Source organism: Macaca nemestrina, chromosome 2 (genome assembly GCF_043159975.1).
Source record: "Macaca nemestrina isolate mMacNem1 chromosome 2, mMacNem.hap1, whole genome shotgun sequence".
NCBI lineage: Eukaryota > Metazoa > Chordata > Mammalia > Primates > Cercopithecidae > Macaca > Macaca nemestrina.
In genome coordinates, this window is record NC_092126.1 from 192,623,158 (window position 1) to 192,638,864 (window position 15,707).

A 15,707-nucleotide genomic window follows, 5' to 3' on the forward strand; every position below is an offset into this window, starting at 1 on the left:
TCCAATCCGCAGCCAGCCTTCGCCGGGGTCCCCCTGCAGGGTGACCCGCCGGCTGCAAAGCAAGTTGGAGAAACTTCGCAAAGTTCCGCGTCAGAGCCTGGGGAGGCGAAGTGCTCCCCCTCCTCCCCGGCGTTCCCCCTCCCTCTGCCCCCGCCTCCCGGTCCTCTCACAGCCGGGAGCACTCGTGATAGGACGAGCCCCGGGCGTGCATTGTGTATATGCAAACCAGAACCGGGCTCCCCACGGCTGGCCGACCCGGGCCTGGGCTGTGGCTGTGACTGGCGCTGCCGTGGGCGCCGCAGCCCTCGCGGGAGCCGGACGCGGTAATGCCCCAGCGGCGCAGCGGGCGGCTGCGTCCCTGAGCCGCTATATAAGCGCGGCAGGGGACACCCGGAGGGGCTGAAGATGAAGGTGCCCGCGCACGGGCCCCCGCTGATTGCCTGTCCCTCCCGAGCCCGCGCCCCGCGCGGTGCCCGAGGCCGCCGAGGACCCGCCTTCGCCGCAGTAGCAGCTGGAGCAGCGACAGAGGCGGCAGCTGCGGCGGCGGCGCCCGCGCCCCTCGCGCCAGCGCGTAGAGCGGCGGCCGCAGCTCGGGGGCCGCCACTGCCCCGGCTGCCATGAGTTGTGCGGAGGTGATGTATCACCCCCAGCCGTATGGAGCGTCCCAGTATCTGCCCAACCCCATGGCAGCGACAACCTGCCCCACAGCCTACTACCAGCCGGCGCCCCAACCTGGCCAGCAGGTGAGTCACCGGCCGGGCAGCCTGCCGGGGGCGGGGGCGAAGGGCATCGAGAGTATCGGTCTGGGGCTCGGCGACGTCCCGCCGGCACGCGTGGCGCGGAGGATGCGCTGGGACCTGCGGGAGCGTCCTTGAGCAGAAGCCATCCCGAGAGAGCCGGGAAGGGAGAGCAGCGGGGTGTACGGGTGGGTGAGGCATGACCTGGCTGGGGGCTTCATTGAGCTGTGGTCACCGGAGCTCAGAGGCTGAGCCTCATAGCCACCCGAGCTCTTAGGACTCAGTTCTCTGAAGCTCACCAAGGGCATCTGTCTTAGGACTATGTGAGTAAACTTCCTTTAAACCAACTATTTTGTTTGTTTGGAAAGTTGGAATGTTTGAGGGTTTTATTGATGAGGAAGATGAAGTGCGCTGACAGAGGTAGGGGAGGCTATCTGGAGAGTGAGTTCACGAAATGATCTGGGACTTTCATGGGGGAACACTGGTCTAGCATCATGTCTATCGGGTGTTACCAGAACTTCTCCACAGAATGTTTCTCCCTGTGACTGTGACTTAGAGGACAGGGATGGATTCCAAGGTTCTTCATTCATTTTTTCATCCCAGCAAAGCACAGAGCTTGTTATATAGTACGTGCTCAGTCTGTTGACAGTGTGTCCCTAGGCCAAAAGGTTACCTTGGATCTCTGAATGCTGGGTCTCCACTCTTCCAAGAGTGACTGAAGATGTCCGTAATAAGGGGTCGTGAACTGAGGAGATGATATCGTTACTTTAGAAGGAACAGTAGAGTTCTGGGGAATTTGGCACGAGGCGCCCTTGGACATTACTCTCTGGATACAATGGAGAGTGTGCCAAGGCTTAGTTAGTGCTACATTAAAATAAAAAATGTATGTGGCAAGGGCTGTACCAAAATAGAGTCCACCTCAGACTATGGGAATTAGGGTGGGTGGATTTGGAGAAACTTAAAAATGTATAACTAGATTTGGTTAGGAAATTACCATCCGTAGAATATATTGATTTATTTCTTTTTACTTTCTTAGGAACCACATGTTTTATTGCAAACCTTCATAGGTTTGGGCTGTTAATTAATCTGACTTTTTACTTTCTATATTTCCTCTACGTCTGTCTGTTTGCTAGAATTACAGTGCTATGCTTTAGAAAGAAATCTAACTTTCTGTTTAGAATTTAGGAACTATGAAATTCAGCTAACTCTGGAAGGGTACATGTCCCAGATTCATCTGCTGAATAGTACCAGCTTCACTAGGACCAATTAGGGCCAAAGAGGAAGGAGCCCTACTTTCCTGCTATCCTGTTTAAAAAAAAAAAAATATTCAACAGCACCAGCATTTCAAAGCATCTCTGATATTATAGAGGCCTTCAATTATCATTTGGAATGTGGATGAGCAGCAAACTAAAACTTCTCTACGTATTCAGAAAGATACTTTCCTCCTTTATAAAATAACAAACTAGTAGAAGTTGTTTCAAATACGGCTTCATTTTTTTAGGGTTGTGAAATTAATGAATCTGTGGTGGAGTTAATACTATAACACTTTTTTTTTGAGCTAGAAAATAACATTCGGTATCAGAGAAAATGGCAAATTACCAATCATAAAAGTTTTCAATAAGAAATGACTCCAAATACTTTATATAATGTTTGCAATGGCCCTGAGACTCTGTCCCCAATTCATTTCTCTTGCTAAAACCATCAACATACTGAAGACAACAATTTTAAAAAGTAAACAATAAAATAAAATAAAATAAAAATTAGAAAAACTCTGACCAATGAGCTTCTTAAAAAGAAAACAATTTATCTACATTGATTAGTTCAACTTCTATATTTTGGACTTTTGTAGACATTGCTTAGCTAGATTAACTAGATGTTTGGCTGAGTCAACCATAAGAATGTAATCAAGAGATGTGCTTGGAAATTTTCTTGTTGCTTTTACTAAAACAGCTTGTTCAAGATTTATTTCTTTCTTCTTTTTCTTCTTCTTCTTCTTCTTCTTCTTTTTTTTTTGGTTACGTAAAGAAACTATTTGACCATAACCGGCTGGTGAAATAAAAAAAAAAAAAGACTTGATGGTGTAACTGTTCTTTTACTGTCAGAAGTTTATTTTGATGACCTACATTTTCTATTGGAAAAGAGAGTAAATCAGGAAATTCTTATCAGGCTGACAGCATTTTTAGACTATGTGATGCGTGGGTGAAGTGGGACTAATATTGACTTGGCCCTAATGCAGTCATCTGAGAATACATATTTTGGTTGTTTTTGCATTCCATAAGGTTTTATCATTATTATCCATGAAGATTGCTTTCTCCATACATGGGAAGTGACCCCTAATAGAATCTTGCCTGGGAGACAAAAGTAAGGGCTACAACTCCTACTGAATTTGAAAAAATGATTTTTTGAGAAGGAAAAAATGGAAAAGGAGCAAAGAAAAGTAACAGTAATCAAGAAATTTTAATGGTCGTTTAAAGAAATGCTAGAAAAGACAACATTAAAGTTTTGTATTACTTCTGTATTCAATTATAATAGTGTATCTGTCAACTAATTTTCCCCGCAAACTGTGTAGCTCTGAAGTCCTTATTAATTACTATATCAGAATTATTCATTATGATGGATTTTAAACACAGGTATATTTTCCCTCTTAACAAATGATCGTATAATATTGAGAATTATTTTGGAAATAACAGAACTTTATTATCCAGGCACGTGTATTCTCACCTGTTTCCCTATAAGCACAAATGTGCACTTGAAATTTAAGTTTAGGTTTTTGTTGAATATATTGTATGTTGTAGGTGGGTAATAAGTGAATGTCGTTTTAAAAACCTAGTGAACTGTATATATATTTATATTAGCTTGTACTGCAGTGTGTTACTTAGGTATACATTGGGCTAAAAATTCAAAGTAAGCTAAAATATGTCCAAAGTATAAATTTTATAGTCCCTGACATCAATTACTAGAGATTGCATGGCTGGGTATAAATCATACAGTGGGGTTTATAGAGCCAAAATTGCTGAGGGATGCTGGGTGACCTGTTTCCCATGCCCACCATCTCATCCTGGCTTTAATATGTCAGTCTCTAACATCTCCTCAGTAGAACTCTTGACTCGATCTCTCAGCACATGCTGTCAAATGTTTCAGAATTATGCAGTTTATAGATGAGGCAGAGAACAGTCACCGGCTTTCTAATTGCACATGGGGATTTTTTAACAATCACACTTTGGGCTTCATATAAAATAGAGTATATTTACTCTGTCTTCTTCCAGGGTAACAGCTGGGTGAATCTGCATGCATGCTTTCACTTGAAAAAATTAAGTGCCCTTGGAGGCAGAACTTCAGTTATAAGTTTTGCAAGGTGTTTTTTCAAACTCTGTCTGGACTCTGCTACCTTGGTTGAGTCATACAATTGTTCTGAGATTCAGTTTGTTAGAGAAAAAAGCCCTGGAAAAACATAACTTCAACTCTTCCTTTTACAAGTGAGAAAATGGATTTTTATAGGACTGAAATGCCTGGCTAAAGATTTCAAAGCTGGTGACAAAATTAGGACCACCAGATCTCCCTTTCTCCAGTGTAGCATCTTTGTACAATGCCGTGAAGTTTCCTAAAGCTTTTTAAACTTTTTTAATGTTTTGCTATTGCACAATAGGCTTATTTTTGTCTTTAGATCCCCAATCAATTTGTTTTGATAATGAAGATTAATATGCAGTAGATTCTTTGGCCTTGGAGTGCGAGATTCTTTCCAAGTCCTTGGTAGTGTACTTTCTTAAGTTTAGGCATTCCAAGGCCTTTAGCAAGCATTTGGATTATGCTAATGACTTATGCTACCCATGTTGCACCCCGTGTTGATGAAATAGTATATCCACTTAGCAAATGAATATTTATTTATCCAAAATAAAATACAGGAAGTGGTATTAGCAGTTAATTTTAAGTGCCTCATCTATTATAGCTCTTCCAATGTAAGTTTAGATTCATTAAGAGTAAATAATACAATTATAACCCAAGTAGTTTCCATTCACAGACAACTTATTTGAGGCAGAGGATCTATTTTTCTTGCAACTGTAAGTAAGGACTTAAGTGGATTTATAAAAATTCATACAGGATTTCTTTGAGAAAGAACAGCCCCTATAACTTCACACTACACAAATTAACTTCACTGTAGAGACTTAGAGACTTGAAGTGCCCCAGAGCTTCATGCTCCCAATGACTTCCCAGCCAGAAAATCCAAACCGGAGGAAAAATTAACTGTTAACATAACTGAACTGTTATCGCTGGAGGTCAACCAGAATGGAGATTACAATAATGATGGTAAGGGCAAGACTGAGATCCATAAAATCATGCATAGTGAGGATGTGTTCACCAAGAAACCAAATGCCAGGACAAGGAAACTCTCTGGAAATTTATCTAAAGGGTATTTTGACTAAATGCAATGAAGTCCTACCTTATCTGGCCCTTAGTAAAATTTTGCATCTCATAAAGCCGGAGATGGCAAGGAGACCTATAAGATGGTAAAAGAGGTGTTTAGAGTGGAAAACCTTGTTCTCCTATGCACCGTTTCTTCAGGCTACTGCAGAAGAGGCTGGGCTGTGTATATCACAAGTATATATATTTGTCATATCTATCTTTGCAAAGTGATTTTTCAGTGGAAATAAAACTCTTAAGCTTATGGTACCTAAGACAGATCTTAAAGCAAACTTGTAAGCTAGGTGACTGTCATTCTAAGACCTGAGTGCTTAGCTTGGATCTCATTTCCATAGGCTCTGTGTCCAACTAACTTTTTAAAAAGCTGAAAATGAATATATCCTGTAATAGATAATACGTTAGGGTATTAGCTCCAAGAAAACATTTTTATTCAAGAAACAAAGACTCTCTAAGAGTTGAATTTGAGGCTCTGTCAGGGACAGTGAGAGCAAAACTTTTGAGCTAAGCTCTGCTTTGAACCTTTCAAAACACATCTCTTTAAGCAGCTGGTTTTCTGCTCTGACTACTCATTTAGGAAGACCCTAAGAGTGCCCTGAACCATTAGACCTAAACAGCTGCTGCTAGAACAACTCATAAATCCATATTTACTGATAGTTCAGTGGATAGCAGATTTACTCCAGTAATTTACAAGTGTGGTCTGAACTGGGAGAGCTGAACCGCTTTTCACTTGTCTCCTTCTTGAGTAGAAGAAGAAAAAAAAAAAATGACCTAAATTCAACAGGTGTCATTTCTCCTTAAAACTATATGATTTCAGTGTGCCAAAACACTTGTCATTGGAGGATGAAGTAGGGGGACTCTAAAAGTGTGTCTTTTCTTGTTAATATGAAGACAGATAAAGGAAGCACCGTAACTAATTCCTAGGAATTGGGCTAGATGACCCATGTCTGAAAATAAATTATTCTTCAATGATCTGTAGGGTTTTTTTTTTTTGGCTAAATATCAGAAGAGGCAGCCAATCTGAGAAACAAAGTTAAGTGTGAATTTGTCTAGAGCTCTAGCATGTTGCTTATTAAGATATAGAGTTGGATGAGAGACCTCTGAGAGCATCAAATCAAAGTTTCTTGTTTTCAAAAGAGGAAGCTAAGGGCCAGAAGCTTCAGTGGCTCGCTCAGACTCATGGAAATCGTTTTGGTCAAATCTTCTTTCCCATTTCAGTTCTCTTTCTATTGAATTCCCTTCCCATCGGTGCTGCTTTAGAAAGAAGAAAACAGTAATTAACCTAGTGTTATCTTTTGAATTTTCTTACTTTTAAATTTTGGAATATTAGCCACTTAGAGAATCTAATGCAATCAGCCATGTCAATAAATCATGAGGCTCTCTTTATTTATGATTGCCTTTACCATACTCTTGCAACTAACTAGGAGAAGTTTGAGTTTAGGAACAGGCTATGACTCTCATCTTTGTGACTCCGAGTCTTTGCATAATTTCTGACCCAAAGTAGGTATTAATTGACAATTAGATAAATTAATGAATAATGGATAAATAACCTTAAAAATGTAATTGCACCCTAAGTCCAGTAATAGAATTATACAAACTCACTAGAAATTTATATGTTGGAAACTGTTTTCTCCTTCAAAGTAGTTGGTTTGAGGGAGAACACATACCCTCATGATATGATCATTGCTTAAAACATTTTGGGAATGTAAATTTTGAAATCGCCTCTAAGCCTGTGGCACATTTTTTTGAACATCATTAAAACTGGAAATTTTTCTTCCTTGGAGGGGTTAGATTTGATTTTTTGATAGTGACAAGAATCGTTTAGAGGCAAATGCACTCGAAAGTAACTCATCATGTTGTTATATGATTTTTGGTTGACTCCTCCCTACTGTTAAGAAAAACAGACAAACAAACACAGAATTGTGAGGTGTGATTTTGTCTCACAGACTGACTCTCGTCAAATTTCCAAAATGGGATTTTCAGAAAAATTGTAAACAATTGTTTTATGTATCTGATTTGTCAAGGAGATAATATATTCTTAGATATAGAAGTTCAATTTCATCTAGAATGATGTATGTTTTTAAAAGCATGGCATTGATTAATTTCTATTTTTTTAATGTCATGAGTTTTAGACTGTCCTAGTTAGTATGTGATGCCACGCTGACTGATGTTTACGGCTTGTTTATTCAGTTAAAATAAATACCATAGAGACACATTTTCTTTAGTCTATTTTCTGGGCACAGGCTTTGTAAACAAACAGAAATAGGTTCTAATCCCATCTCTGCCACTTACTATTATAATTAGACCATCCTGACCCAGTAATTTGCATATTAACTTATTACTTGGGAGTACTTATTCTGACAAAATATTTGTGTGTGGGAGGACAGTTATGTGAAACGAAATATACAAAAGGTTTGTGACATATGTTCCTTAACTTGACCCAACCTCATATAAGCTGATCTAGCCTTCTCCAAACAGGCGAAGAAGCAAAAGCTGTTATCCAAGTAAATTAAGAAATATGTGGCCAGGCACGGTGGCTCATGTTTGTAATCCCAACACTTCTGGGAGGCTGAGGCAGGAGGATCTAAATAAGGCTAGGAATTTGAGACCAACCCTGGCAACATTGTGAGATCCTGTCACTACAAAAAAAATAAGAAAAAAAATAAGGCCAGCATGGTGGCACGCATCTGTAGTCCCAACTGAAGTGGGATAGCTATGTGAGCCTGAGAGGTGGAGGCTGCAGGGAGCCGTGGTCACACCATTGCACTCCAGCCTGGGTGACAGAGCAAGAACCTGTCTCAAAAGAAAAAAATACATATGGTCAAAGAGCAATGTGCTGCTTTTATGGCCTCTACGATTTTGAAATATTTAGAGAGAGCGATTTCTTCTTATAGCTCCAATCGTGTTTTTGAATATAAAAAAATCATTGTATTTTAAAAAGCTAGCCAGTAGATTTTCTTTTTAAATCTGTTTCTAAATATCCAAAGACTCCAGTGATTCATTAAAATACTTTTGTTTCCCTAGGAAAAAAGTTTCCACATATGCACGGTAATCATTTGGCATTTTGTAGGCTTAAGCCTTGGGGAGTTAGTGGTATTTGGCTCCTGACATGGAAGTCTTTCTCTTGTCAGACAAATCCTTCCCCGGCACATTCCTGCTGAAAAGTTTGTTACTGTTGTGCCTAGTGGCAAGCAGCGTGGCGGTTGGATATGGTCTGTACTGCCCAAGCGAACTCTCCACATTGATACTTTAACCTCTTTGTGAGTTAGCGTTCACTTTATAGCTATTAACCCATTTATTGTTTCATCTTACTCCAGAGTCATTTTACCTAGGGAAAAAGTGTCATAACTATATTGTGGTGAAGAGACATAAATGTGCATTAAAAAAACCCAACAACTTGTAGTCTTTAAAGTCCCTTTAGATGACTTTATTTTTGTTAACATTTCTTCAGGGTCTTCTAAGCAAAACATAAATATTTCTGCGAAATCTGGATATTTTTAGGAAGTGATTGTGCATTTTGAGAAAAATACCAATTAGATTACATTTTGACCTTGAATCAGGAAATCTGGGTTCTGATGATTTGATATTTAGTCTCAATGTTTTGAATTTTATATATTATTTCCAAGAAAGAATGTAACACTAGGAACGTTTCACTGAAGGAGCAAAGACCAAGTGAATACAGAATGTGGCAGAAGTGCTCATGAGTAAAATACTTAGTTAAAAAAAAAAAGCAGAGCTGGACGCCGTGGCTCACGCCTGTAATCCCAGCACTTTGGGAGACTGAGGGGGGTGAATCACCTGAGGTCAGGAGTTTGAGACCAGTCTGGCCAACATAGTGAAACCCCGTCTCTACTAAAAATACAAAAAATTAGCTGGGCATCGTGGCGGACACCTGTAATCCCAGCTACTAGGGAGGCTGAGGCAGGAGAATCACTTGAACCCGGGAGGTGGAGGTTGCAGTGATCCAAGAACGCTCCATTGCACTCCAGCCTGGACAACAAGAGCAAAAGTCCGTCTCAAAAAAGAAAAAAAAAAAAAAACCCAAACAAAACAAAAAAAAAACAATAAATTGATTTACAGTCAACAAAATACAGATATTAGAAAGTAGTTGAGGCACGAGAGTCTATGGAGAATGGCGAATGAAATTAAGATGGGATGAATGGCAGCATTTGAATCGATTGCTGTTTAAATGTTGTATTTCTGTTTTCTTCATGATCACATTTAATGTTAAAACAAAAGTATGCAAATTCAACCTTAGCACATTAGTTAGTTATCAGGTCATTTGATACTTTGAAATTCTTATTTTAACCAGTACTGTTGATCGTGAGGCTATGTCTGTGTGTGTGTGTGTGTGTGTATGTGTTGTAAACGTAAATGTTTAAATTGGTTCATTATAATCTGCGAAAATTAAATTAACCTAAATTTATCCTTTTTTTTTTTTTGAGACGGAGTCTCGCTGTGTCTCCCAGGCTGGAGTGAGCAGCGCCATCTTGGCTCACTGCAAGCTCCGCCCCCCGGGTTCCCGCCATTCTCCTGCCTCAGCCTCCCGAGTAGCTGGGACCACAGGCGCCGCCACCACGCCCGGCTAATTTTTTGTATTTTTTAGTAGAGACGGGGTTTCACCGTGTTAGCCAGGATGGTCTCAATCTCCTGAATTCGTGATCCACCCGCCTCGGCCTCCGAAAGTGCTGGGATTACAGGCATGAGCCACCGCGCCCGGCCCAATCTAACTTTATCTAAAAAAAAAGTGCAAGTGGCAATGGTAGAGTTCTTGTGTCCTGCCTATTGGTAGATATAAGCTTTTTTCATTTTATTTGTTTGATAGTTTTCTAGCAAATTTATTTAATTAGTAAAAGAATCGGGCTTAAAGAACCCAGAGAGAGAAAAAGAAAACAGAAAGTATATTTTATAATCATTCCAAAAAACTTTATTTAAGTAGAGGAATCAGTATAGATATTTTAAAGAACCATGTATGTTTGCCATATCAAAAAGGAATATTTCAGTATATGTATTTATGTAAATATAGATATATTACATATATGAAATAAAAATATAAAGAATGCATACATTGAGATAATTCTTTTTCTAAAATAAACTGATGATGAGCTTTTTAATGCAGGGGCAGCTTTCGCTTACTATTCCCCATTGCATATTGAAAAATATAATTTTTAGGTTAGTTTATTTCTATCCAACCATTCAAAAATTGGTAGGAAAGGTAACACAATATTATGAAGCATTTAGAAAACTGAAATCTTAAATAGATTGAAATTCTATAGTTTAAATACAATGATTGATTTAAAAATATCAATTTTAAAATTGATATTTTATGATTGCTACTATTGATCAGAATACTATTTGACATTTGTATCAGGATTCATGACTTTCAAATCCTTTATATATATATATGTATATATATATAAAACTTCACTTTTATTTCATCTGAGAATTAATTGCTGTCAATTAAAGATAAAATAAAACATTGACTTTATTTGGATTGTTAACATAGCTAGGCTCTTCTATTTAAAGAATGAATGTTACAATTAAACAAATAAAGCATTTATATGCAGAGCCCCACTCTCACAAACTGATGCTGGGCTGGACAATAACAGAAAAAAGAAATTAGTTTCACGAATAATAATGAACATTTGTGGACAATGATGCCACCATGTAGATAGGTTTTAGGGTTTTTGTTTTCATGTAAATACAGAGCGGCTTTTAATGTTCCAGAATATTCAACAGAGAGTGTGTGCATACGGTTAAAACAGTACATGTTTTAGGTAAATACACATGCACCGAAAGAAGCAGCACTGTGATTTGACTAATAAATTATAATATTCATTTAATTTTAGAATGGAATTTAAAACTAGGAGTGGCTTTAGAGGTTATTTAGCTCGATTCCCTAATTTTACACGTACCATATGGTTCTATGGTGTTTTTACTATTGAAGTTAAATATAAAAATGTTCAAATCTGTGCAGAAGTAGATTATGAGAAAGGAAAGCACTCGGTCATTGCAATTACCTATTCATCAGCAAGGCACATTCACTTACAAAGAATGAATTATCTATTCATCAACAAATCATAACCATACTGACACAAATTTTAAATAAAAGCAAAATATATATTTATAAATAACCATCCTGAAACGATAACTAGAAGCTCATAGTATTTCTGAATATTTCAGTACTCACCTTATACAAGAGCAACATATTCACTGCTGGGGAAAGGGGCCAAATTGTTGAATGGTGCATTTATAATTTGGAGCTATAGATATTGAAGCTAGTAATTACATTAGAAATACAGAGTCTGGGGTAGGTATTTTGCTAACATATGAAAAATTACTGGGTATTCTGGAGTGATTTATCTTTTTCTATTCACATTCATTTTCCAGCATGCATTTTTTTCAAAGTAAAAAAAAATGGTATGATCAAGGATCAGGTTTTGCAGACATAAGGATGACAGAGAAAGCTCGTTTGGTCACTAGAATAATACATTTCACAATCTTTAGCATTATCTTCTTATATGTAATTTGCTTTGAAGTTGATAATAAATGTAATATGTGCTCAGTGAAAAATGTTTGGAAATATTGAAAAGCAGGAATAATAAAATATCTATTAACTATAAATGTATTACACAGAAAAACAATACAAAATACATTTTTGTAATTGTTTTACTCTTGATGTCCCTCCCTGCCTTTCCCTACCACATGTATGCACATGCATATCTATACTCTAGATACCCCTCTCTGCCATTCCCCAGCACATGTGTGCACACACATGTCTATACCTGTCTGATTTTCTTATGCATTTGGACTCTGCAGCTCACACGATTTGTGACTTTTGGCAAGTAACTTAACTTTTCTGTGCTTTAGCTTTTTAATCTTTACAATATGGATAGTATTAATAGCCATGTTATAGAATTATAAAGATTCAATGAGGTGATAAATAGAAAGTTTTAGAAGCTTGTCTGACATAATGTATATTATGAGAGTTATCATATATTTTAAACATTTTAAGTTAACAAATCTTTCTCATTTTTATTTGAAAGATTAACCCGCTACTAGTATTTTATAATATTTTCAGCAAGCCATAATAAAACTTTTTCCCCTCATGATAATGATGGTAAGTGGAACATCTGAAAAATATGTTCCATGTAAAATGCATCTTCACACAGACTTATTTTGTCATTTTAGTTTGATTTTTGAGAAATGAGTTCAGCACATCTGCCAAATCCTTTTATAAGATGCTACATTCCTGTTTTTATTTTAGTTTGTTTTATTTATGAAAAGTTCTTTTCTTCTCCACCCCACCCCCAGACAGTCATTCCTCTCTGTCCTAAACCGTAACACTGCTGTATGTTACATTTTTAAAAGTAAACCAAAACTGGGAAGAAAAACTTTTTTTAAAATGTCATTCTCCCGTTGGCCTAGCTAGATGAAAAAACAAAAAGCAAAAACAAAAACAAAATCCTATTTTGAAAATATGCTATTTGATAATGGGCTTTTATGTTTGTTTGCCAAATGTAGAATCACAGACTTTTTATTAATATTATTTTTTTTTTAGTGTGGGAAGGAGGCAACTGGTTTGGGGAGGAAAAAGATGGAATAAAGCAGATGAAGTAGAATCCGTTTGCAAACATATGTTAATATTTAGATTGTTTTTTTTTAAAGTGAAAACTTAACTAGTGAATGCCTTTTTACAAACTGTCTTTGATACTGTGTTTTGTTTATTCCATCCCAGAAGAAGTTAGCGGTATTCAGCAAGATGCAGGACTCTCTGGAAGTCACCCTTCCCAGCAAACAAGAGGAGGAGGATGAGGAGGAGGAGGAGGAGGAGGAGGAGAAAGACCAGCCTGCCGAGATGGAGTACCTTAACTCTCGCTGTGTCCTTTTCACTTATTTCCAGGGAGACATTGGGTCAGTAGTGGATGAACACTTCTCAAGAGCTTTGGGCCAAGCCATCACCCTCCATCCAGAATCTGCCATTTCAAAAAGCAAGATGGGGCTAACCCCCCTATGGCGAGGTAAGAATTCAAAAGCAGATGCTCTCCAGGGCACTGTCTTTGTTTCGCAACTGCCTGTACCAGGTTCCAGCTGGAGACTTGCCCCTGAGGATGGATATCCACTTGCTTTTTAATATTTAAGGACAGCGAGGAATTTCTTTCAGACAAACAGCTGGATCGGTTTTGTCACATGTGGAATGCAGGGTTGGAAAGGATGCAGTCACACCCCTTAAATTCCTCATGGAAAGGAGTGATACAACCGGCTTGAGTTTATAGTGGCCGCATTGAGCTGCGAAGCACCATTCCTAAAGCCCCAGTGGCCCAATTTGGATCTCTAAATAATAGGCGTGTCTAAATCAGCTTTTAAAAACTTAGCTCTTGCTCATTCCAGTAGGTGCTACGTGATGACATACCAGAGACCTGAATCTGACCCAGGAACACAGACATTGAAAGCTGTCTGTGTTCTTTTAATAGACTTCTCTATCCTGATTGGTGGTTGTATTGACTCTTTGTAGTATACAATCTAGGCATTTTTGGCAGCCTCTACATGGTTTAAACTAGTGTTTTTACCTTGATAAAGAAAGAACTGCACGTTGGACTCCTTTATTTCTCTCTATATTGAGGTCACAGAGATATGTTTGAAACTGATTTCTGACTCACAGAAAATTATTGGTGACATCTAAATCAGGGTAATTACAGGGTTGGAGAAAAACATAAGATGTCATTTCAATGACAGCTTCAGAGAAATTTGTTACAGTGATGATTTCTTCCAAACTCACCTGGTTATAGGAATGATCTAGTAAAATGGTTCTCGAGGTATGATGTTCCTGACCAGGAACATCGGTGCCACATGGGAGCTTGTTAGAAGTGCAAATTCTTGGGCTCCACCCCAGACGTGCAGAATCAGAAACTCTGGGATGGGGCAGTCTGTGTTTTAACCAGCCCTCCCAGTAACTCCAATGCAGGCTTGAGTTTGATAATCATTGATCTAGTCCTGTTAAGGACAGTTTGCAGGACCCCCTTATCTCGAGTCTGTTGAACTGGAATCTTCAAGTGTGGGAATCACACTTGAACAAGGGCTCTGGGTGATTCCTGTCATGAGGAAAAGCTGGCCACCTGTGGGCAGGGCCAGGTGAGCAGTGAGCAGTGACTAGTGGTACCTTCTCTGAAGCACTGGAATGGTTCTGCTCCACTGTAGAAGTCCTGGCCACGTGGAATTGCTGGGCCTGATCTTTTCTTACCTACTTTATCTTTCTTTTCTTCTCTCCCTCCCTCCCTTCTTACCCTCTCTCCTTCATTCCCTCTCTGCTGGCCTCCTCAGCTCTCCTCTGTTTTTTTCTTTCCTTCCTTCTTTACTTTTCTCTTCAGTAAATATAAACAACACTAAACAGTGACTATAAAGGGTAAGGTGGATTACAAATAATATATCCAAGGCCTTGATGGAAGTGAATTGAAAAACATTCTACTTATTTGATTAGTAAGCATTATGGACTTACTATGAGAACTGAGACTTAGTCCTTGGAAGCCTATGATGCTTACGTAATAGACTAATGTCCTATTTAACAGGATGTGATGAATAATTTTAATAATTTGTAGAGGAAGAAAATAGGAAAACATTAGTGAATTAGATGGCTTTAATAAATAATTTGATATATTAATAATGAATCCTATTAAGATAATCAGTCCCAAGAGACTAATACATATAATGTCTACTTCTTTTAGCACATGGGCATATGCAACCTTGTTATCATTTAACGTGAGAAATCAGAATTAATGTCCTAAATTATTTCTTGGTGCCAGGGTGATTATCTATGGTATCATATTCAAAATAATTTTCAGTGGGATGTTGTGAATGTGTGGAAACCCTACAACATATCAGCATTTTCCCTGTAATTTGCATAACACACTACACAAGGTCCTTTAGCAGATGTTAAAAGTGTAACATAGAAAGGGCTAATCAAGGCAATGTTTTCATAACTATTATTAAAATTTTCTTGGAACCATCTTAAATTTGATCTTTAAATATGTCACCTGTTTTATTCATTGACATAGTCGGCAAACATTTATTAACCTCCTGCTATGTGTTACGCAATGTGCTAAGTCCTGAGACAGCCCAAGGCTCTGCCCTCATGGAGCTGACGTCTTGGGGTAGAAACAGGAAACAAACAATTGTTACAAAAGATGTTATTTTACCTAAGGTGATAACAAAAGCCCTGTAGGGCACAGTTGCGTTTGAGCAGATAGCTGAAGGAAATAAGAATGCTCATCATGTGGTTACCTAGGGGAAAATAATTCCACACACGGGACAGACAGTACAAAGGCCCTGAAGATGGAATGGGCTTGGAATATTTAATGAGAAGCAAAGATGCTGATGTGAGGCGAATGGAATGCAAAGTGATAGGTGGAGAACAGATGTTTTAGAACTTTTTTTTTTGGAGAAGTTTCGCTCTTGTCACCCAGGCTGGAGTGCATTGACGCGATCCCGGCTCACTACAATCTCCGCCTCCCCAGTTCCAGCGATTCTCCTGCCTCAGCCTCCAGAGTAGCTGGGATT

At 38.7% G+C, this 15,707-nt stretch overlaps 1 protein-coding gene across 5 annotated transcripts in view; it reads left to right on the top strand.

Moving 5' to 3' along the window:
* The first annotated feature begins 576 nt into the window (after positions 1-576).
* LOC105485507 (vestigial like family member 3) overlaps positions 577-15,707 on the top strand; it is a 53,466-nt gene continuing 38,335 nt past the window's right edge. For 4 of the 5 annotated variants that reach the window (XR_989604.3, XR_989603.3, XR_989602.3 and 1 more), the window contains exons 1-2: positions 577-743; positions 12,892-13,174. Coding sequence is in view for 2 of the 5 variants with exons in the window: in XM_071092568.1 (XP_070948669.1) it covers positions 618-743; positions 12,892-13,174 (409 nt within the window). In the remaining 3 variants the exon portion in view is untranslated. The remainder of the gene's footprint in view (positions 744-12,891; positions 13,175-15,707) is intronic. The other variant, XM_011747893.3, reaches the window with a different exon arrangement.